The 24502-nt window shown below is 39.2% G+C and overlaps 1 protein-coding gene across 8 annotated transcripts in view; it reads right to left on the bottom strand.

The window, feature by feature from the left end:
• Positions 1 to 24502, bottom strand: part of PTPRM (protein tyrosine phosphatase receptor type M) — a 762555-nt gene that overhangs the window by 435430 nt on the left and 302623 nt on the right. For 6 of the 8 annotated variants that reach the window (XM_069468547.1, XM_069468548.1, XM_069468550.1 and 3 more), the window contains exons 1-3: positions 9052 to 9152; positions 6978 to 7152; positions 1222 to 1515 (exon numbers count right to left, since the gene is read on the bottom strand). In XM_069468547.1, the coding sequence (XP_069324648.1) occupies positions 1222 to 1515; positions 6978 to 7152; positions 9052 to 9075 (493 nt within the window). In that variant the 5' untranslated portion in view covers positions 9076 to 9152. Of the gene's footprint in view, positions 1 to 1221; positions 1516 to 6977; positions 7153 to 9051; positions 9153 to 24502 lie in introns of those variants that run through there. The other 2 variants (XM_069468544.1, XM_069468545.1) reach the window with 1 other exon arrangement.

Here is a 24502-nt window from a genome sequence, read left to right as displayed (position 1 = left end):
ATTAGCAAACTCCTTTCTCCTTGGAGCCACCAGATAGGGTTGTGTGAATCACTATCCAGAACAGCAGTTCTCATTCCAGGGACTCTGAGTGCCAGGAGGGTGCAGGTGTGGGGTCTGGGAACCAGACGCAAGATGACACAGTAGCAACGCACAGTCTGCTCACACGGGCCAGTCGCTGTACCCAACAGCACGTATCCCCAGCAGAAAAAAGTACCTGTTCCCTTTTCTAATAAAAAATCTTTTCCTCTTTAAACAGAATTTTCCCATGAGTATTGAACTTGCAGAAACAATATAACACTACGACTGCTAAGGTTTAATAACTTCTACTCTTACCAGAAAGGGCCAGACTATGCTAAGTATTTTTAAAACATATTAATAAATGACTTCTTAAATGTTATCTGAAGAATTAACTAACTCCACAAAGATTTATGGAATCTCGTCATTGCAGCATATAATTCAACACATAAATTCTTCATTTACATGATAAAATATCACACTTCAGCATCCCAATATACTATTTTGCTCTACTTCCTACCAGAGAGCAGCCATATAGAAACAACACATAACCTCTCATGGGAGCTTTCTTCAGGTTCTGATTTTTGTAAGACTTTACATTTCTCTCTCCATGAACCCTATTTTTCTTTAAGTTTAAGAAAGGGTTTAACACAATTAGAAATTTATAATCTAAGAACCTAAAGACTGCATCTAGCCCACACATCACTCTTGCTTATGTTACAAATGGTCCAAGTCATTAGCCAGCAGACCCTGCATTTAATGTCAATCAATAAAAACACAGCTTTAAAGGTCCAAGATGGAATCTATTATCCCACAGCACCTGCAGGCTACAAGCACAGTAACTGTGAACATAAGACAAAGGGACCAGAACAGAAGAAGGTCTGACCTATTAGGGGACATCATTAAAGGAGATCATTTCTGTGAACATTAGGGACAATTCCTGTATGAACTGTGTGGTACCCAAGTCACATGCAAATTAAGAATATGGAAAAAGGGGTGGAGGCAAGGTGAGAGATACTATGCCCAAGGTCACTGCTCCTAAAGATCACCAGCTGTCAGCCGACTGTTCACATGGGGATTTTTCTGTTCACTTACAGGATGTAGATAGAGCAGGGGGGAAGTGTATTAGCTACCTGATCAACCTCAATGCTGACAGTCAACGCCCAGAAAGACAATGACACTTAGCTGCAGGTTCCTCACACTTACCGGCACACTTTGTTCTTGTCCTGAGAGCTGGCCCAGGAGATCCAGTGCCGCCCTCCCCAGGCCTGGTGAGGAGCACACTAATCTCATACTCGGTATCCGGGTCGAGGTGTCCAATTTTGTAGCTTGTGGAATCCACCGGCTGCCTGTCATTCCAGCTCCCGCTGGCTGTGCAGTATTCCACCTCTCGGGCAACAATGGGCCCATCCCCATTGATGGAGTTGGCATTGAGCTGTATCCACAGGTAGGTCGCTCCCACAGAGGCAAGCTGAGGGGGAGCAATGGGAACAGGGGGCTCTGAAAGGCAAACCAGACAGCCGTCTTTCAGATGCTTAACATGCATCAATTATTAAAATGCAGAAGACATTCAAATTTCAGGAATGAATTGACAAGGATCCTTTTGTTCAGCTTATTAAGAAAAAGCATACTCCCAAATTTGTGTATCATCCTTGAACAGAAACTTTTCAAAAGAAAACAGAATAATGGCCAGCAAACATGTAAAAAAGTGCTCAATATCTCTAATCATTAGGGAAATGCAAATCAAAACCACAGTGAGATACCACCTAACTCCAGTGAGAATGGCCTTTATCAAAAAGTCCCCAAACAACAAATGCTGGTGTGGATATGGAGAGATTGGAACACTCCTACAATGCTGGTGGGACTGCAAACTATTAATAGTACAACCTCTATGGAAAGTACTATGCAGATACCTCAAAGAACTGAAAGTGGAACTACCATTTGATCCAGCAATCCCACTATTATGCATCTACCCAAAGGAAAAAAAGGCGTTCTATAATAATGGCATCTGCAGTTGAATGTTTATGGCAGCACAATTCACAACTGCAAAGATGTGGAAACAACCCAAGTGTCCATCAATACATGAGTGGATTAATAAAATGTGGTGTATATATATACCATGGAGTACTACTCAACTACAAAAAACAATGGTGAACTAGCACCTCTTATATTATCCTGGATAGAGATTGAGCCCATCCTTCCAAGTAAGGTATCACAAGGATGGAGAAACAAGCACCACACGTACTTGCCACCAAATTGGTACTGAATGATCAATGCGTTAGTACTCAAGGTGCTCACATGGTAGTAATATTCACTGGGTGCCGGTCAGGTGGGAGGAGGGTGGTGAGGGTGGGTAAACTCACAACTAATGGATGCGGAGTGTATTGTATGTAGCCCTGGCTTGGGCGAGGCAAAGGCATTTTATGTAACCAAAATGTTTATACCCCCATAATATCCAGAAATAAAAAATAAAATAAATATCAATACACACCTAACAGAATGGCTGAAATACAAAAATTTGACAATACCACCTGTTGGCCAGGAAGCAGAGCAACAGGAGCTCTTACTCATTGCTGGTGGGAATGCAAAATGCTACCACAACTTTGGAAGACTGTTTGATGGTTTTTTTCAATGAATCTAAACACAGTCTTAACATATGATCCAGTAATCACACTCCAATTTACCCAACTGATTGGAAAACTCATGTTCATACAAAAGGCTGCACACAAATATTTATGGCAACTGTATTCATAATCACCAAAAACTGGAAGCAACCAAGATGTCCTTCACTAGGTGAATGAATAAAAAATATGTGATACATCCAAAAAAAAAAAAAAGAAATAAAGAAAAAACATACTGATAAAGGTTTTCACAACATTCAAAGTAGTGAAATAAACCACTTTTGAACACCTAAGCTTATTCAAGTAGGTTTACCCCTAATTTGTTTTAGGTCACAACCCATTTTGCATAGCATATGCAAATTAGCATACCTGGTACTTTTCTTAATGAGGAATTAATATAGAAAATATTCTCAGGACAAAAATGCATTAAAGTCATGTCTATTTTAGGATACTGGCAACAATATCCTCAATGAATAGGTGTACTCATTTGAATGAGTCAATTACACAGACATCAGAGAACTTTTTTTCCTCACTAAAAGTAACTAGGGAAAGCTCTCCAAGGAGTAGTATTTAAGCTCTAGGAAGCATTCCATTGTCAATCTCCTTCTTGAGAATGTCTTCAAAATCAACGGTACTACTAGTTTCCTACATCACTGAATTCAGTTTCCTTATATTTATATTCCAAAGATATCATCACCTTAAAAACATGGCTGAAATTACAGTTTATCTCATCACAAACACATTTTCTAGGATGACTCGCTTCCTAAAAGACTATCACTATCACAATGGACACATTCAGCTGCAGGAGAATCGAGCATTCTGGATAATAAAGTCTACTGTTACTGTCATTCAGACAACTTCCAGTAATAAGTCTTATTAAAGCACTGAATAGAAAGGGAAGTTCTGAAGCAAAGAACGAGCTAGGCCTAGCTTGATAAAAATCTAAGAAATCAATAGAAAACACTCTTTAGAACCCAAAGTCTCTCTCATTTAAAAGCTGAGACTGACTCTTTCTACATCATTATCAATCTCAACAAAAATAGTTTTCCAGTACATTAATGAGATGCTAACTGAAAGATTCTCCAGGCACCAAATGAAGGTATTCCATATGCTAATGTCACTGTGAGTGGTATCACACATGATAAATAAGATCACTGTACAAAACAACATATTTCTACCTCAATGAATTGCCATCTCAGAAATACATAAGATCTAGTTACTTTTTTCCAAGAATGTTTCTACAGGTGGTTTGGTGCCTTTTTGATATATTTTATTTATTTTTTTTTTTTGTTGAGACAGAGTCTCACTTTGTTGCCCAGGCTAGAGTGAGTGCCGTGGCGTCAGCTTAGCTCACAGCAACCTCAGACTCCTCGGCTTAAGCGATCCTACTGCCTCAGCCTCCCGAGTAGCTGGGACTACAGGCATGTGCCACCATGCCCAGCTAATTTTTTCTATATAGATTTTTAGTTGACCATATAATGTCTTTCTATTTTTAGTAGAGACGGGGTCTCGCTCAGGCTGGTCTCGAACTCCTGACCTTGAGCGATCCACCCGCCTCGGCCTCCCAGAGTGCTAGGATTACAGGCGTGAGCCACCGCGCCCGGCCTATATATTTTATTTTTTAACTCCTCATTTTGCTTATACAAAGGCACAGAAGATACAGCATGCTATATCCTATTACTAGCACCTGCTGGCTTGCTTCCCACGGCTTCTCCTACCCTCTCGCATGGCAGACACAGCCAATAGGATCACAGCCGTGATTCCTGCTGAACAGGGCCTCAAAAAAACTAGCACCACTTGAGAGGTAACCAGGTTGATTCCTAGAGCAAGTAATAAACCAGCAACATTGGTTCCCTTTGTTGGGTTGGGGTATCTATTCTTTTTTATATTTCAAGGTGTAATAAATCATATGGGCTTTTTTAAATAGCTGGAGAAATTGCATTAGACTAAGTCAAAACAAGATACCAAATTTTGAATAGATTTTACTTGAGGGACTACAAACATAATGGGCATTTACGAAAACATTGTTCCTACTATTTGTAAGCTGAAACTTTGTGCTGGTTCTTCATTTCTTTAAACAGTGCTGACTTAACTCACAATGATTTAAAATCAACTTATATCATTAGGCGATTCCTTGAACTGAAACATGAAATGGGCCTTTTAGAGGATGTCCTAAGGCATTTCTGCAGCCAGGCTGAAAGAGCAGTTAATTATTTCCAAGTTGCAAATGTGAGCAAGGGTTGTTGAAATGCCATTCAAAATAAAATACAAGTCAGGGGCAAGGTCCCAAAGGGTCTTGAGTATACTCACTCATTTAAGATATTGTCACTAGTATCCTAAACTAGACATGGATTTAATGCATTTTTGTCCTGAGAATATTTTCTATATTAATTCCGCATTAAGAAAAGTACCAGATATGCCAAATCAAATGAAAGATTCAATTAAAACCTAGGAACAACTGGGACAGGCATTCAAAAGGACTTTTGGTTTATGGAAGAGTCACCACAAGAATAAGGCAGTACTTAAATTTTGAACAAATTTTCCCAAAGGGAGGGAGGGGAAGGGGGGGGGGAAGGAGGGAGGGGAAGGAGGGAGGGAGGAAGGGAGGGAGGAAGTAAGGGTTCTCAATCTATACAAAGTGATAAACAGCAATTTAAAATATCTCTTAATTCAAGTCAAAGTGAAATGATACCCTAAAACTAATCCCAAATCAAGCCAGTGATTTGTTGGTGAAATAGCATCCATTTTATACACTGTGACTCCTCACTTCCCTTCGACACTGTAGGGTATGTACAACTATGAAGAATTTTAATTTTGTTACAGACATTAAACCTAAACTCAAATATTAGTCAAATTTGAAGCTAGTTCAAGTTTCACCACAAACGAAAACACAAAAGAACATGATGTGGCAAAATATATTATTCAAGTAGATATTTCAGTGCGCATTTCCTTATACTGACCATTAGTCACTGCTGCAGATGAATAATTCTCGACCTAGGCTCATTGGTAAGCATTTTCTCCCATAAGCTACGCGTGCCTGATATTGGCAGCAGTGATCTCTCAACAAAAGCATATGCCCAACTCACTCACAGGTTTTATAACAGGGTTACATCCCTCGAGATCCTAATTCAATGTGGGTAGTGGTGGGAGGCAGGAGGGTAGAATAGGCGGGCAGTCATTTATATATATTTTTTAAATTTGGAAAGGTAGTTCTGACATGTATTCCCCAGTGAAGACCAGTGATATACTGGATCAGAGAGAAGATCATCCCCCACTGTCGTCCTCCCCCCACCCCAGCATAGCCCTGACAAGTGCCAGGCGCACCCTATGTACACTGTTCTCAGTGCCACACATGTTTTGCATTTGATCCTCCTTGTGCCCTATAAGGTAAGATAACATCATTATATCTACTTCACACACAAGGAAACAGAAGCACAGAGAGCGCAAGCCACTGGCCCGTGCCCACAGAGCTAGTTCTTGGATTTGAACCTAGCAGTCTTTAAAACTGCCTGCACAAGAAGTTTGCTGATAAAAGAAACAGCCCATCTAAAAGAGATCAATTTTATGCTTCACATTTTAAAAATGCAGGGAAAAAATTTTAAAAGCAGGCATCATTCTGTTCTCCTAGGAAAAACAGCAACGGATGACACAAGTTGTGTAAAAATGCCTCCAGGTACACCTCCGAGTTCAAATTATTCTGTTTGGGACCAAATATTGCCTTAGCAGCTTAACACTATGAACTCCTCAGCCCACAAAAATGCATTAAAACAGCGAAAGGAAACCTATTTCCCCTCTCTATTTTCCCTCATCTCCCCACCTTCTTGAATGTAAAGACACAATTTTTCAGTCATGCAAAATATAGTAACAGAACCTAACTGGAACATTATGAATGTTAGGGCAGCATTATCAATATGGCTCGTATGATATGACTGAGCACTTTTATACTGACACTGCTTCATTTTATTAACCACCCTGCTATCATAAACACACTGGCTGGTGAATATTTGCATTTTAAGTGATTTTCTATCAGTAAAAAATTTTATTCCTTTAAAAAATTTATAGGTTGTAATCTCCGTATATAGAGTTGGCAGAAGACCTTGCCAGGAGCACATTCATTGCTTTGTATACAGCTAAATCAACATAAATAAATACGGTTTTCAAAAATATTGCGCACGTGCAACATTTGTACTTAAAATGTGATCCATCAAAATAGCTTGTCACCAAACCACTGTTCAGAAACAGACATGGATAAGCTTGAGGTTTAAAAAAATAATGAACTAAAAACCATCTAGCATATCTATTTTAATAGATTATTTTGGGGTGTGAAAACACATTAAATACCTTTAACTACCAATTCTGCATAGTTTGATATTCCAACACCTCCTTCTGTGCGAATCATGCAGCGGTACTTTCCAGCATCACGTTTTGTCGTATTCACAACATTAAATGAAGCTATGAATCGTCGGGAGCTTGTCACCTTTATTTCCTTCAGAGGAGCATCTCGCACATCAATGCCCTGTATCATCAGGGGTGGGGAGGACAGAAAGAAACAATATCAGCTGTCACTTCAAAACAGTTAGACATCTCATGGCAAACTGTCAAAGTTATTTTCATGCAGATCTTGGTTCAGTTGTTTATTATCCATGGGCAGTTGTTCCATGAGAACAGCTGGCCAGGAAACTGAAATTCTGCTATCATCAACACTTTAAAGACTGAGGGATGCAAAATTAAATATGCAGACATTTCTTGCTTTTGCCCCTTCAAGATATTAATTATGTTAAATTAGTGCAACAGGGGGAGAAAAAGCTATGGAAAAATTCTTTATCTTGCTCCCAAACTATCAACATTTGGTCTTTTCATAACACTTTTTTAATTTTTTATGTTTGGCTAGGAAACCAAATTAACTCACCCACTACCGTATTACTAACCTGATTTTATATATGAGCTAATAAACAACTTATTACGAATAACATTAAAATGTAAGTTAGGTTTTAGAGTATTCCCTATTGAACGGGCCTGGAAGACCAGTTCAACCTCTATGGTGTTCTTCCTGGATATACCAAAATCAAGTTAAAGTAGACGCTTAATTGCAATTGACACTGAAATGTAACAGGAGAAGTTCTTCTCTACATCCCATATCCCCAGGACCACACAAAGCAGGTTCCAGGGCTGGGGCAGTTTTGTCTTTGATCATCCCCATATAGTAGTACTAAGTAGGCCTTTTATGCATACTTGGAAATCCATTCTTTGCTTCTCATAGTTTAAAGCCTTAAAAGGAGGCTAGAGATTTCAGTTCTATCTATCTATCTATATTTTACAATTATCAGGAAAGAGGCCATCTTAAACATGTTATTTGTAAGTCTTAGTAGAAAACTATGGACAAAGACCTCAAGGCTAATACACGATGCCAAGTAGCACATCCATTATTCATCCAGCAACCATTCTTGGGGTGCTATCACTGTCAAGATATCATGCCCAGATGGCGAACAAAACAAAAGTGGTTACTGTGCTTACGGAGCTTCAGTTGGCTGGGGAGCACAGGCTTGAAATGAATATGATCACAAATCATGGCCAGGGTGGTGGTGAAGGGAAAAACCAGATGGCTAACAGAAATCACATCGTGCACCAACTACAGATGTGGTGGCCTTGGGAGGCTGGTTTGAGGAAGTGCCATGTGAGCTGAGGTCTGAAGGGTAAGCAGGAGCTAGCTAGGCAAAGGGGAAGGGTGCGAGGGGAAAAGCTTCTAGTAATAGAAAACAGTGCAATAGAAAGACCTGAGGCTTTGGAGGAAGTTAGGACAGCCAGGGGAACTGGGGGAGGTGGGCAAGCACCTGTGCGTTCAGGGATTGCAGGCTGTATTATAATGTCTGCATTTATAGCTATGAAAATGCTAGGCTACAGAGGAATAAAACTCATCTGTACTACTCGGTGATTTATATGCAAAGTCCTTTAAAATTTTTTATCTGTGATAATTTCTTTGGCAGCATGTGCTCATGGACACAAGTTTGGGAGTTAGCCTGAGCAAGGTGCCAACCTAATGTGATCACACAAAGTGATTTAACCTTTGGAGAGCCTCACTTTTCTCAGCTGTGAGGAGTTGCTACAACTCACTTTTCAGGGCTGTTGTGAGAACTTACAGATATATGCAAGGACACTGCCATAGTGACTGGCATCATGCATCCCCACCCAAGATTTGGACCACCTGAGAGATGAGTTCAAAAAGAAAGGCAGACAAACTGTCAAAATACCACCTTCATTATTAACAACCTGAGACTGCAGCATATGGCTTAGGTGTGCAGGAACAATGAGCTTGATAATGCTGAAGTGCAGAACTAAACAGACTCACCCACCCAGTCACAGCTGTACTACAAAACCACAAGACCTCCCATATGTTGAGTGCTGCTGTAAAACTCACAGGATGGAGGAGCAGGGTTCCCATAGGCAGTTAGTTCCCCACGGAAAGGGCTGGGCTATGCGTGCTCAGCACATCCTCCCAGCAGCCCCTGCCCTGGCAGTTGAGAATGCAGCCAGGAGTGCTTCGAGAGTAGAGTTCCTGCCACCGGGATGGAAACATCAGGAGTAGGGAAGAATAGTTCCACCAGAATTATCTTTAGTATTACCTGTAAAAAGTCTTGTTTATTCCTTAAAAAGTCATATATCAGAGTATGAAGTCCCAAATATGTCTTGTGTGTGTTTTTCACCAAATGCCCTAAATGTGATCTGACAGACAGCACCAACAAGTTAAAAAACAAAATTCAGCATTATTAATTAATGTGATCAGAGAAGTGTTCCCGTCTGTACTCCATATTCAGTCAGTCTCCAATCCTCACCCCGCCCCCAAATAAATAATCAAATTCTATTACCAGGGGTAACCTTAGACTTACTACTCCATAAGATTAAATTTCTCTTTTTTTAAACTGAAAAAAAAATCTAATCTCTGCTTTTTTAGGAGAAAAAAATTAAACCCTCAGGAAAGGCAGATTTCATATCTGAAAGTATTTGTTTGTTTATTAACAACAACAAAAAGGCCAGAGGGCAATCTATTTATTTATTTATTTACTTGCAGCACAAATCCTGTAAGAATATACTTTTATAGTAATATTCTAATATTTTTCTAACAGAAGCAGTGTCTATCTAAACAATGTTTATTCAAAAGAATTTTAAAGTATGCACTTGCTGACCCCTCACACAACTTATTCAAGGTTGTACTGAGGGCACTCAAGTGTGAGAGGGCCGCCTTTTTGGAGTTATACATACGGGGAGAGGAGTATCACTTAGACTTGCTCTGTCTTTGTGCCACAGACCTCGTGCCCTATAAAATAAACAGCCTCAGAGTAGGCACTCTACACAACTCTAATGTGTCAAATGAACTCTCAGGGATGAGCCTTTTTAAAAAAAAATTCATGTACTTAATCACAGAGAAAGTCAGATTTAGCTTCTTCATGAGAAATAGTACATAGGGAGGAGAAACCAAGTACTAACTAGCATCCATTTTAGCTTAGGATCCACACAGCAATAGCAAACCACATGTCTTGCTCAAATCTGCAGGTCATTTTGTATTAAATCATTCGCATATGCATGGATTCAAGCATTCATTCAACCAATACTTGGTAAATATCTTTTATGAGGCTCACACTCTATCATATACGACAGCATGGAGTTAAAAGAGCAATCCTATTGTACCTAATCGAATTTGCAGTCTGATTCGAGTAACAGACAAATTAAGCAATAAGTACAATACAGACCAATGCACTGCCTCCCACAACACAGAGGAAAATAAATTTATTTCTTACAGTAATAGAGGCTGAGAAGCCCAAGGTCAAGGGGCAGCATCTGATGAAGGCCTTCTTGTTGGAGGGGACTCTCTGCAGAGTCCCAGGGTGGCACAGGGCACCAGATGGCAAGAGAGCTGAGTGTGCTGGCTCAGGTCTCTCTTCTCTTCTTATAAAACCACCAGTCCCACTCCCATGATAACCATTAACCCCATTAACCCATGAATGGATTAATCTATTCATGAAGGCAGATATCTCATGACTCAGTCACCTCTTAATCACCCCAATACAGCCACTTTGGGGTTTAAAATTTCAATGGAGGGGACAAATACTCAAACCATAGCACTGGGGACGGTGTCCGTGAAGGCTTTCTAAGAAGCACTGCTTGAGCCCAGCCTTGGAGATGCACAGGAATTTCTCAGGCAGAGAAAAAAGAGGAACAGAGTCCAGTGAGTGAGAGGAGCTCTGCCAGAGTCAGAAGCCAAGAGAGAGCCCAGAACTCCAGGGGAAGTATTATTTATTCCATACGGCTAGGACAGAAGTGCTTCCAGGGATGGCAAGCGAAAAGGCTGGAAGGAGAAGCACAACACAGACCACACCAAGGAGTATGACATGTTGAGGGTTATGTTATCCAGTTCATCCAGAGGCCTGGAACAGAAGGGTTTTAGGCAAAGGGGTGACATGAACACATCTGCGGGTACAGTAACGACTGAAGGAAACAGTGTGTGAGCCCAACTGATGTCAAGAAAGATTTGGTAAAATTTTTTCAGAAATCATAGTAACAAATGAAAAAACAAGAGGAATGACAGAGAGGAAGAGAAGAATTCTAAATATATTTAGGAAACAAAATCAACAAAACTTGTATTATATTGCAGTAACATCTCTCTCCTCTAGCAGACCACAAGGTCCTTAAGGTCAGAGGTCGTATCTTATTCATTTTGTGTTCTCAGGCAAACTAACAATCAATAGGACTCAATAAATATTGTCTGACTCTAGGAATCACAGCTTCAATGGAATAAATCATCCAGAGGTAAAAGAAAAATTAGGTTCTGTTAAATTAACTGATTTATACCCCAAATCCTAGAATTATACAACTTATCTCTATTTACAAGAGAGACTAATATGGAAAACAAAAGGGTATTTTAGAGGTTCTGTGTGTCCGTCATCACCCAGACTCATCATGACTGCAGTAGGCAGAGTAAGGGCCCCCAAAGAGGTCTACGTCCCAGAACCTATGACTACGTTACCTTACATGCCAAAAGGGAGTTTGTAGGTATGATTACAATGAGGATCTGGAGATGGGATGATTATGCTGGATTATCTGGGTGTCCCCAATGTAATCGTGAGGGTCCTTATAAGAGGAAGGCAAGAGAGTCAAATGCAAAAGGAGGAGATATGGTAACAGAAGCAACTGTTGGGGTGACATGCTTTGAAGACGGAGGAGGGGACTGTGAGCCAAGAAACAAAGGAGGTATCTAGAAGCCGGAAAAGGCAAGAACAGATCATCCTCTAGAGCCTTCAGAAGAATCCAACCCTGGATCCACCTTATTTTAGGACTTCTGACCTCCAGAACTGTAAGATAATGAAGCCACTAAATTTGTGGAAATTTGTTACAGCAGCAAAAGGACACTAATACAACCACCATCCAGGAAACAATAAAAAAGTCTGTGGCTTTTTGAAGACATACAGTAGCTGTGTATCTTGATTTGTCAGAGCTGTACAGCAAATATTTAAGGTTGTGTTGGGTCTTGTGCACCATTAAGAGTTCTATTCAAAAGCTATTACTGTAGCCAGAACAAAAGAATAAAGTTGGAGGACTCACACTTCTGAACTTCAAACCTTACTAGAAAGCTACAGTAATCAAAAGGACAGTGTAGTACTGGCCTACAGACAGACATAGACCAATGGACTTGAACAGAGAACCCGGAAATAACCTCATAAATAAGGCCCACTCATCTTCAACAAGGAAATATGATCATTCAATTGGAAAAGGGCAGTCTTTTCCAACAAATGGTAGTGGGAAAAATTTGATATCCACATGTAAAAGAATGCAGTTGGACCCCTACCTTATACCTTACATAAAAATTAACTCTAAATGTATCAAATACCTAAACTCAAGGGCTAAAACTATAAATCTCTTAGAAGAAAACATAGGGAAAATTCTTCATGATCCTGGATTTGGAATTGATTTATTAAATATGATGTACACAACAATAACAAAAAATTAGACTTCATCAAAATTAAAAGTATAAATTTTTGTGCAAATAACACTACCAAGAGAGTGAAAAGATAACTGACAGAATGGGAGAAAATACTTCAAAATCATATATCTGATAATGGATTATGATCCAGATTATATTAAGAAGTCCTACTAATCATCACAGAAATGCAAATTAAAACCACAATGAGATATCACCTTACCCCTATTAGCATAACTTCTATTAAAAGTCCAAAAACAATAGATGCTGGCATGGATGCAGTGAGAAAGGAATGCTTATACATTTTTAGTGTGACTGCAAATTAGTGCAACCCCTATGGAAAACAGTATGGTGATTCCTCAAAGAACTAAAAATAGACCTACCATTTGATCGAGCAATCCCACTACTAGGTTTCTTCCCAAAAGAAAAGAAGGCTTTCTGTCAAAAAGATACCTGCACTTGAATGTTTATTGCAGTACAATTCACAATTGCAAAGATGTGGAATCAACCCAAGTGCCCATCAATTCATGAGTAGATTAATAAAATGCAGTATACGTGCATCATGGAATACTACTAAGCCATGAAGAAGGATGACTTAATGCCTTTTATAGCAATTTGGAGGAAACTAGAGACCATTGTCCTAAGCAAAGTATCTCAAGATTGGAAAAACAAATACCACATGTACTCATTATTCAACTGGAATTAACCAGTGAGCACACATGTGCAGAGAGAAGTAAAACTCGCTGGAAATAATGCAGGGGAAGTGAGGAGGAGGAGGGGTAAAAACCTACCTAATGGGTACAATGAACATTATTTGGTTAATGGGCACACTTATAGCCATGACTCAAGCATTACAAAGTAATACATGTAACCAAAAACATTTGCACCTCCTTAATATTTTGAAATAAAAAAATACCATAATATTATTAGGAAAATAAAGAAGTCCTACAACTCAACAACAAAAAGACCCAATATTAAAAATGGGCAAAGGATTTAGACGTTTCTCAAAAAAAGATATAAAAATGGCCAATAAGCACACAAAAAGATGCTCAACATCATTAGTCATTAGGGTAATACAAATCAAAACCACAATGAGTACTTCACACCTAGTAGAGTAGCTATTATCAAAAATAATGAAAAATAATATTGGCAAGGATGTAAAGAAATTGGAACTCTTGTGCATTGCTGGTGGGAATGATACAGCCATTGTGGAAAACAGTTTAGCAATTCCTCCAAAAGTTTAACATGAAATTGTATTCTACCCAGAAATTCTACCAGATACCATCCAAAGGAATTGAAAACAGGGGCTCAAACAAGTACAGTACGTATATGCTAATGTTCATGGCAGCATTATTATGATTGCCAAAAGGTAGATAACAACCTCACTTTCTAACAACAGAAGAATGGAGAAACCAAATGTCACAAATACATTTAGACTATTATTCAGCCCAAATGCCCAGACATGAAACAGAGAGGCATCATTCCACGGGAAAAAAAATCTGTAACTTGATGGACATTATTTATTCTTTTCCTTTTAAATCCCAACACTTATAGTTTAATACAAGTCTCCTTGTTTCTTGATGTGGAAAACTTTGTCAGGTCCAACAGCAACTTCAGATTCTGTATTAGCTCTATTGTCACAGAGGGAATGAATGGCCTGAAAAAATGGCAAAAATATTTTCTGTCTCTTTAAAACATCCTCCACTCCTTTTTGAGAACTAAAGCCTGCATCCCTGCCTTGGGCCAGTGGTTGGGAGGGGCAGGGGCAGTCTTTTGTTATTTGTACTAAAGGAAATGGCCCAGCCCAGACCTGGTACAGGGAGGTCCCGAGTGGAGGTCATGAGATTGTCTTCAGTAGAGATGGGACAATCAGAATCATCAACTGCAGTTGAACAGTAATTGCCTGAAGCTGAGAACCCAGCCTTTAAAAGCTCTGTGTTTCTGCTTATTGTCAGGATGATGGGATTTCAGACAGGAGTCTCCATCCTCCTCCTTTTCCGGCAAAGTATTAAAACTTCTCTTTCCTCCTCCCCAAACCACTTGTCCTTATTCTTCTGATTCTCTTCTGATTCGGCCTCGTGGACAAGTGCTGAGCTTTCAGTAACATTATCAGATGACATGCAAAATTGAGCAATCCACATCTGGGGTAATGCAGTCCATATCTGGGTCAATGGAGGAGAAATGAGGGAAATCCCTTCCAAAGTACTTGGGATGAGGGGTGGGGAGAAGGGGAGAGAGATATCTCACCCATTATTTTGTTAGTGTTGATGCAGTTCAGGAAAAGCTACCCCAAAATATGACACCTTGTCATACTGAGCATTTCAAGCCGAAAGAAATTTAAAAAACACAGAAACAGTAAGGTCATTGTTTGTCCTTCTCCTATCTCCTCCCTCCCCTACAAACCCTCATATGACACGTGTCCTGCCTACACCTGGAGGTAGGGAGTGTCACACACAGAGGCCAAGAAGAATCTGAACAAACAAGCCTTGCTAAGTTTCCCCAGTTTATCACCACTAGATCAGACCCTTTTGTCCTCCAACCACATTTTTGTATCATTGTCCATAAAAATACAGTTTTCCCATAGTCTTTGGGTCTTCACTTAAGGCTCCTGTGTCACGTAAAATATTATATTAAATACATTTTTATGCTTTTTTTCTCTTGTTAATCTGTTTTTGGTATAGGGGTTTTAGCCATGAACCCTGCAGTGGGTGAGGAGAGGCTAACATTCTTTCTCCTCTGTGGTGTCAAATCCTGTTTCCTGGGCCATTAGGAAATTAGGAGGATGTAGCATTCAGAGTACTTGCCAAGCACCACGCAGCATCCCCTAGGAGAGCTCTGCGGACACAGGGAGAGCAGTATGGGATAAATGCCAGGAAGCTCAGGTGGACTAGAAACGAGGGAATGACCAGAGCCGCGGCTGCTTGTCGGCATCAGTGCTGAAGTCTGTTTCTGGTGCCTCGTCGGCGACTTCCCCAGCAGACCTTTCCATCCCTTTGATAAAGTCACAGACGTGCTTATCAAATGCAGAGGTGACAACGAAGGAGCACATGAATGGACAAAAGGGATAAAAAAAGATATCTACAAAAGCAAACAATGAATTTAAACTAAGAAGATAAGCATCAATCAAAATAAATGTAAATCCTGTACTTCCTTACAAAATGAGACTTTATGAGCGGATAACTGCAGATATGACTTTGGAGAATCTCCATCATTAAAAAACATACAAAGATTGTGAAGTGGATTTTTTAAAAACCTCATTCAACATTCAGATGTATTAACAGAAATAAAGTGTCTGGAGAGGTGGTACGTCTAATTCCTGTGCTGAAACAACCCAGCACATAGCATTTCCTCCTGGGCCCTGTGTCTTCCTCCTCCTGAAATGCTCTCCCCACCATAGCTAACTCCCCTACCTCCTTCCAGTGACTGCTCAACTCTCTTCTCACTAATGCCTAACCTGACTCCTAAATTTAAAACTGAAACATTCTCCTGTGTGGCACTGTCTAGCTGTTCCTTTTTGAATACCACTGACCCCTTCCTAACACACTACGGAATTCACTTCCTTGTTGCGGTCCCTGTCTATTTCCCCAACTGGAATGCACGTCCCCTGAAGGAGGGATCTTTGCCACGTTTTGACTGCTGTATCTCTAGCGCACAAACCATGCCTGACACCTCCTAGGGAGGTGAGGTGGTGATACTAACAGGGATTTAGGCACTGAACAAGTGACTAAATTAGTTGATTTTAAGAAGCCTGTTGGTCCCCATATCCCCTTCCTCAACTGGAATTAAACTGGGATGTGCAGGGAATAGTGACCACCCCGATTCCTCTGATGCAGGACAAGGGCAGAAAGACATGAAAGTCCTTTTCCCTGTTGTCCTCTCTCCATGACAGCGATGCCCAGAGAGGACAATGTGTTCAGAACCTCGGGTTCTACTGAGCAGCTAGGAGCCTATGGGGAACTTTTAGAGGAACAAAATGATGAAAATGTACGTCAGGTGGAGATAGCAAAATTTTCCAGCCAGATTTCTCCCAATTTTCACAGAGTTAGGAAGAGAAAGCCCTACCAAGCACAAGATTGACTCTACATTCTTAATAGCAGGACAGAAGGATCAGGAGAAATGACCAAGGACCAAGGCTGGGCACCCAGACTGTTCTTTGCCATGTGAAAGCTCACAAGGAGAGAGAGCCCAGAACACAACTGTTGGGAACAAAAACCTCAGACTCTACACAAAGTATGACAATGGAGTGCCCAGGGTTGTTAAAGAAATTACTGACCCATCCTTTGTTAATTTAATGAAACCAGCATAATGATGATGCCTGAGAGGAGACGATCTTACTAGGTTAAATACAGCTCTTCATAAAAGCAAGATTATCTTTAAACGTGCATGTATTTCAATTTGAGCAAGGCAGAAAAAAGTACTGATAGTTATTTAAATTAGACTTACAACCTTTTTTTATGCAATGGACTAACTCTAGGACTTCTAAATGAGCAGTAATTTACCAGCAAAAAGATACATATTAAGTCTTTCAGAAATAGTTTCACAATAATCAGAGCAATGATTGAAAGAAATTGCGGTCTGGGAAGTTAGCAGCACTTGCAGCAAATTAATCAATCTCAGGCATTTTGGAGCTGCTCGGAGTGCACAGGCTTAGAGCAGATATGAGCCAGTCCCTCTTCCTCAGCCACACAGGTGGGATTAAACTGCATTTTCATTACTTCAATAGCAAAAACAGCCTGTATTATCCCACTTTCAAATATGCCCATTTGTAAAATACTGATTGAAACTCTTACCATCAAGATCACTAATAACATCAGCAGGGCCTGCAGTAATTTTATCTGAAACATCTCATAAGCTAAATCCAATATTAATTGAACACCTCAACAAATCTACACTTTCTACAGCCCATATATCTTATTTTAATTATTAAGATAGTGTTGACCTTTAGTTTCTAGGCCACAGCCTAGCTAACCCAAATATCCATTTAGAATACTGTACTAGAACCAGAAGTTCTTACTCATAGCATCAAATACTACCAATATATATTGACGAGCATACTTTAAACTGACTAATGAATATACAGATAGCCAAAGTAATATATAGATACGCAAAGAATATTGTATTATTTGGGCATCTTATAGGCATGTTCAAGTGGAAGTTGATCAGCGAAATTTAGGACCTCATTCTGTTATTTAGACACAGTTTATTTCATCATATATTTGTATTATCTGGTTAATGTTATTTACCAAACCTCTGATTAAATATTATTTAGAAGTTCATCCAAATAATACAGAATATACATAATAAATCTAGTAATGAGAAAGAACAATGAAATTAGAAATTCTTTAGTCTTAAAATCAAATATCCAACTGTTGACTGGATTAACTCAGCCAAATGAAACTAAGGAGCTCGACGCTGACTAACATTTTCTTACTATTTAAAGGCTAAGACGCAAGCCGCTCACCCCGGAACTGTACCTGTGGCACTTCAGCGTGGGGAAGGTGGCAGTGCCCATGCTTCCCATTGGACATAATCTCAAAGACCAGGCTAGCCATTATCATGGCTGAAAAAGAGCCAGAACGCCCTGAAGAAATGGCTAATTCTGGGTCTGAGGTGGAAAATGGAAAACATAAACCCAGAACACGTTATCACACCAGAAAGCAAAGCAGCTATCTGGGACAGCTCACGTCAGGAGTCACCTACTCTGAGTAAGCCCCACTGCGGTGAATGGGGCAAGATTTGAGCAGCAATAAAGACAAGTGTAATGGATTCAAACACATGGAAAGTGTTTAAATCCACAAGTTGATGATGATGACAACAATGACAGCAATAACAATTACCACCATGGTCACTTTTAGGTGATGCCAGTGAGCCACCTCATTAATTTGAAAATTTGCTTAAAAAAAAAGACAAAGTATCAAGCATTTACACCATCTTCCCTTTATTATCATTCACATATCAAGGTAACCAAATAGTCGATATGGAAGAGTCTTTATTTTTAGAAGTATTCCACCTACTAAACAACAAAGGACTGATAGAATTGGACCATTCTGCAACCCCTAATAGATTACCAAACTGAGGCAATGATCATCAATGGCTGATGTCACAAAAAGAGACACAGTTTGCTAGAAATAATAGAACACCTTAAATAAGGACAGGAAGGTGACAAGCAAAACTCCAAATATGGGAAAAGACAGGACAGTTTCCACAGTAATCACGATGGCCACAAAACAGAGGGAGGAATGGGTGGAGAACATAAATATGAGAAGGATTAAGAGACTCTGCATCCAATTGCAAAGTGTAAACTTTATTGCAATCACAATTCAAACAAGCTGCTAGGAGAAATAAAGTTATAAAATAGTCAAGGAAAGCTGAGCACTGATTATTTTTCTAGGGCTTACACGTGTTTACATAGTCATCATCATCAACTTGTGAATTTACACTACTTATACAGTGATTATTTTTTAGGAGCTTTTATCTTTTAGAACAGGGGTCAAAAATGCTAAATTTGGCCCGTTACCTGTTTTGCACAGTTTGAAAGCTAGGAATGGTCTCTACATTTTTAAATGGTTGAAAAAAATCAAAATTAGAATACTATTTTGCAACAATGAAAATTACACAAAATTCGAATTTCACTGTCCATAAAAAAAAGTCCCATTGAAGAGTGCCACGCTTGTTCTTTTACATAGTGTCCACCTCTGACTGCTCTGGTCTGACAATAGCAGAGTTGAGTAGTTGCAAACTTGTGGCCTGCAAAATTTACTATCTGACCCTTTACTGAAAAAGCATGCCAACCTTTGTTTTAGAAAAACATTTACAGTTAAATGATGACTCAGGTTGCTTTGAAATAATCAGAGGAGAGCAGGTGAAAATACAGATGAGACATTTGGTCACATACTGTTAGCTGTTGAAGCTGGAGGTTGAGTACATTAAGTTCATTATACTATTCTCTTTATCTCTGTTTAAGTTTACAATTTCTATAATAAAATTAAAAATAAAACCTTCATCAAAGGAGCAATTAGAAACTAATCTCCCATTTTTGCACATTTGTTGGACTATTTTAACCATCATCATTTTCCCAGGAAAACAGACACTTTTGTGGTTGGCTTATCAATTTCCCAATGCTATAGGAATCAAAGAGCCATTTTATCTAAGTGTTACTCACTTTGTGCAAAAGAACAGGGCCATTATATGGTAAAGGTCCCTCGACAACACAAGAGAAAATGCAGTTTGGCGGAACAGAGCCGTATCCAAGTGGCAGCAGCCCTGCTGAGCCGCAACCTTTGCGCAACTAACAACCACACCCCTAGACACAGAAAGTGTGGAATATAAATTTCTGAAATAAAGGTTATAACTTGTCTATAAATCTCAAGAATAAACAGAAACCTCATTAACTTGTCACTTATCCTTGTGTTTAGTGGACATCAATTCTTTTAGGAAAACTACACTTAAACTTGTATTTGGACAATATCTGATTCCCTTTCCTTTGGAAGAAGGGAGTGAAGGGTGGCAATGCACAAGTAGGATAGGTGTGGAGGAGAATAATGGTCTGACTCACGACTTCAGAGCTCACCCTCTGCTGGAGCCGCCTGGCTGCTGCTGTGCCAGTCAGAGACGCCTACAGCCTTGCCCCAAACCGTGCTGTTCCAGGACTGCAAGCATAACGTTTGCTCTACATCCCCCACCTATGGTCCTAAAGACATTTCTGAAATTAAAATCCCTCAAAAGTTGTCAATTTTTCTTTCTATCTCAAGGAAGGAGCTAAGTAAACCTTCCTCCCTCTTTTCCAGGTACATAATTCCAGATTACCAGACTGAAAATCTTCAAGGACGTTCAGGGCCACCTGAAACAGATACATAAATCTTCTAGCTAAAACTCTTTCCCTTTTTTCCACCCCTTCCAAAAGTGACAGACAGCAGAGGAAAAAACTAGAGACATTAACAGTGTCCGGAGTCCCCAGGGTCCTCATTCCCAGGCCTGTACTGCTGACAGAAGAGACAAATGATCTTAGATTCAGAGCCCTCACTCGTGGAATTCCAGGGGGGCCACAGTCACCTCTGCCTTCCTTTTTCATGGGATGGCCTTGGACGCTTGGAAACAAGTTAGCCAGGGAACCTTCCAAAGAATATGAGAAAAGAAAGAGAAGAAAGACTTTCACAGGATTTATGCCTCATGGGACCAAAGGGAGCAGCCCTTAAAATTAGTGGCTGATGCCTTTTTGTTCTGCCCTCCAGAAAAAATACATCCTGACCTGTAGTTTTCAAAGTCCAATTTCAAGTCCTGGCCAAGATGCCTTGGGGTTGGTTGCTGGGGAGAAGAAAGCTGCCCTGGCTGTTCCTGCTGCCTCCTGGCTGAAGTGCCAGCGGCTCGCATCTTTTCTTTTCTTTTTTTTTTTGACTAAGGTAATATCACAAAGTGAAATTTATTAATTTCTTCTAGAATCTCCCTAGATAAGTCATACTGTTTTATCAATATAAAAGAAAGCTTTACCTTTAAAGTAATCCCAAACCATATTAAGTTAAAACATATGCTGTATGCTTGAAGGCTTTCAGTGGTTCCAATCTGAACGTTTAATATTATATTATATAGATATAGATATTTAACTGACTAAAACAATAATGGATGTGATTTTAACCACTCAAAATTTTAGAGAGCAAATGGTTCCTATAGCAACTGAAGACAGTCCTCTTTGTGCATTTCTGGTATTTTCTATGATGCTAAGTGATGTTAAATTTATGCTTTAATATATATGGTGTAAAATACCCAAGTTAAGCTTGCCAAGGTAACCATAATTTTACTTCTTTTCAAATCATTTTGTGGCTTTTATATATAATAAAATTGTTCTGAAAAACAGTTGTGATTTTTTCCCTCATAATCTATAAATGAAACTAAAAGGCACCAAGAAAGGTTGACCACACATACACATCCCTTAACAAAAAGCCAAGACAAAACCACATACACAAAAAATTTTAATTTTAAATTCTGATAAAAGCTGTCATTTAAATTATTGCATGTTGTTTATGAATTCATGAGGAAATGTTTAGGTTCTTCTTTGTACTACACAAGAGACATTATGGTTCAGGACATAGATTTTGAACATAGATGGCCTGGGTTGAAATCACAGCTCTTGTTATTAGCAATGTACTACGGGAAAAATCATTAAAACTTACTGAGCCTCAGTTTCTTCTTCCATAAATGGGCACATAAAAAAGTTCTTATAGGGATCGAGGACAAAAATGCCTGAAAATCACCTGGCAGAGTACCTAGCACACAGCAGTGCTTAGCAAATGTAGTTATAATTATCTCATTTCAAATACATCTGTTGAAGTCAGTAATGTAAATACTATTCATACAACTTATAATTTCTTCATTCATAAGCCAAATTCTATAGTAGGTCAGAGAAGCTGTTCCTATAAAAATCATTGTAAGTTACAAAAAAATTTCAAGATTTCCCTTTTTTCCTGAGGAAATAAAAGATCCAAAGCTATCTGAGCTTAGAAAAAAAACATGAGAAATTTATTAGACTGGTGAGAAATACTTTTTTCACAATTGAGTAACTCATATTCAGCTAAGTGGAATTATATGTCAAACTCTCAAAAAACTATATCTTTCTGTAGGCCAACTGATAAAAAGAGGTTTTAACTCCAGGTTTGTTTTTTTTTAAGAAAATTAAACTCCCCAAATTAAGAGCTCATATTGAATTACATTCCTTACAAAAGGTAGAGCAGGTAGGTTTAATTCATCTGTTACTATACGCAGGTGTTGTCATTGTGCAAACTCAAATGGAATAATTTCCTTATTAAAGGTATATTTCTATTACTTTTAATTGAGGTGCTATGGCAAGACTTAAAAAATTTTTATGATAGAGAATAAAAAAGCCTAGGGAAAGAGTACAAGAAATGACAGTTGTGGAAAGATGATATATTGACAATATTTGCTTCTAAAATTACTCTAACATATGCCTGTTTTTCTTAATCAGTGTTTGCAACTCTGCGTGATATTTGCTGTATAATCTGAAACAGCAGAAGAGACACCACCAGGTTCCACATATCCCTCCTCTCCATCTCTCTGGACAGGAACTGTGGGCCTAAAGCAAGCATCCCAGGAGGACAGAAACTGCCCTCTGTGCCTGTTTGCCTGCTCCAACTCTGAACCTGCCTAGGAGGCTGACCTGAAGGAAACACATGATTTTTCCCAGTAGTCAGTAAGATCCATGCACTGGTAGTTATATTCGCTGAGCATTTGCAATGCCACAGGCACTATTCAAGGTGCTGGGTTGTGCCAGTGTGTTTAATAGTTGTCCCCCTTATCCACAGGACATACATTCCAAGACCCCCCTATAGATGCCTGAAATCATGGATAGCACTGAACCTGACCGCTGTCAATCAGAACACATTTCTGTTCATTTCTCCCACCCACAAATTTAATGCTTTTTCCTTCTTAACTAAGCACTTATCACACTATGGCTATAACTTTTGCAGTTTGAAGTGCAACATAAAAACTAGAATAAATTTCTTTTTCCTTCCTCACAATTTCAGGGATAGAAGATTCGTTCTTATCGTAGATCTCAGCAAACTCAGAATATACTTTTTTTTTCTTTCCTTAAGTCGAGCACTTTTTCACTTACAAGAAGCACTTTATGTCTTCTCTTTGGTATATCTGAATTGCCAGCGTCGTCGTTGACTCTTGTGCTTTGGTGACACCATTAAGTAAAATAAGGATGCTGTGAACACTGGACTGTGATTCCATGACAGCTGATCTGAGAGCTGAGACAGCTCCTGAGTCACTGACTAGTGGTGAACGGACAGCGACTACAGCGTGGATCTGCTGGACAAAGGTCTGATTCACGTCCCAAGTGGGACAGGGTAGGACAGCAAGAGATTTCATCACGCTACTCAGTCAGAACGGCACGCAGTTTGAAACTTATGAATTGTTTATTTCTAAAATTTTTCATTTAATATTTTTAGACTGCAGTTGAGCATGGGTGACTGAAAGAGTGGAAAGTGAAACTTCAGATGGCGGGCGGGGGACTACAGTACTTTACAGTAACATCCTGTGATTACCTTTTCTATTTATATGAACTGATGCCTGTTATGAAATCATTTTAAAAGGCTATTCTGGTACCTAACTTATAATAAACTGAAGCTCTGTTTGCAAAAGAGCAAAACTCTCAATTATGTTGTGCTATGATGGATTCTAAAGTTCTAAAGTTTAACACAGATATTTCCACAGTAAGTCCGAGACTGTCTGATTAAAAGGCTAATATTTGAAATGCAAGATCACTCAGTACAGAAAAATGTTCAATTGACAAAGTTCACTATTTCGTAAATAAATATAGTTACACATAAAATACAGATATATACATACAAACATAAATGTATTATACATTTAAAACTGAGTTTCACTAATAAAATATAGTTATCTATAATAAATATAAAAGCTGAACATATGACTGTGCTAAAGTCTTCTACCTTTTCTGGGATTCTGTTTTCTTGTTAATAAAATTAAGAATTTAATTTGAAGATGGTCCCAAATTCAGAGGCCACATAATTATGTAATTCTAAAAAGTTAAGTCATTTAAAAATGGTCAGAACCTCTAAGATCTGTTAAGAGAAAACGGTTCTTTTTCAAGTTTTCTTTGCCATTCACTCAACACGCACTCATCAACCCTGGGCCTGACCGAAGTTTCCACTCGGCCACTGTCGAAAAGGCATGTCTGCCGGGCTCCCTGCTTTCTGCGTGGAGGCTGAACCTTTTTATTTCCTACCCACTCTGAGTAGGATGTGGTAACTACGTAAGAAGTGTAAGGAACGGGGGAGTCTCCACAATGAGCAGAAACGAATTAAAGAGTTATAAAAATGCCAAGTCAGGACCAGAAGCAGGGGAAGAGGAGGGTTTA

Source organism: Eulemur rufifrons, chromosome 5 (assembly GCF_041146395.1).
Source record: "Eulemur rufifrons isolate Redbay chromosome 5, OSU_ERuf_1, whole genome shotgun sequence".
Classification (NCBI taxonomy): Eukaryota; Metazoa; Chordata; class Mammalia; order Primates; family Lemuridae; genus Eulemur; species Eulemur rufifrons.
This window is presented reverse-complemented; position numbering and strand designations above follow the sequence as displayed.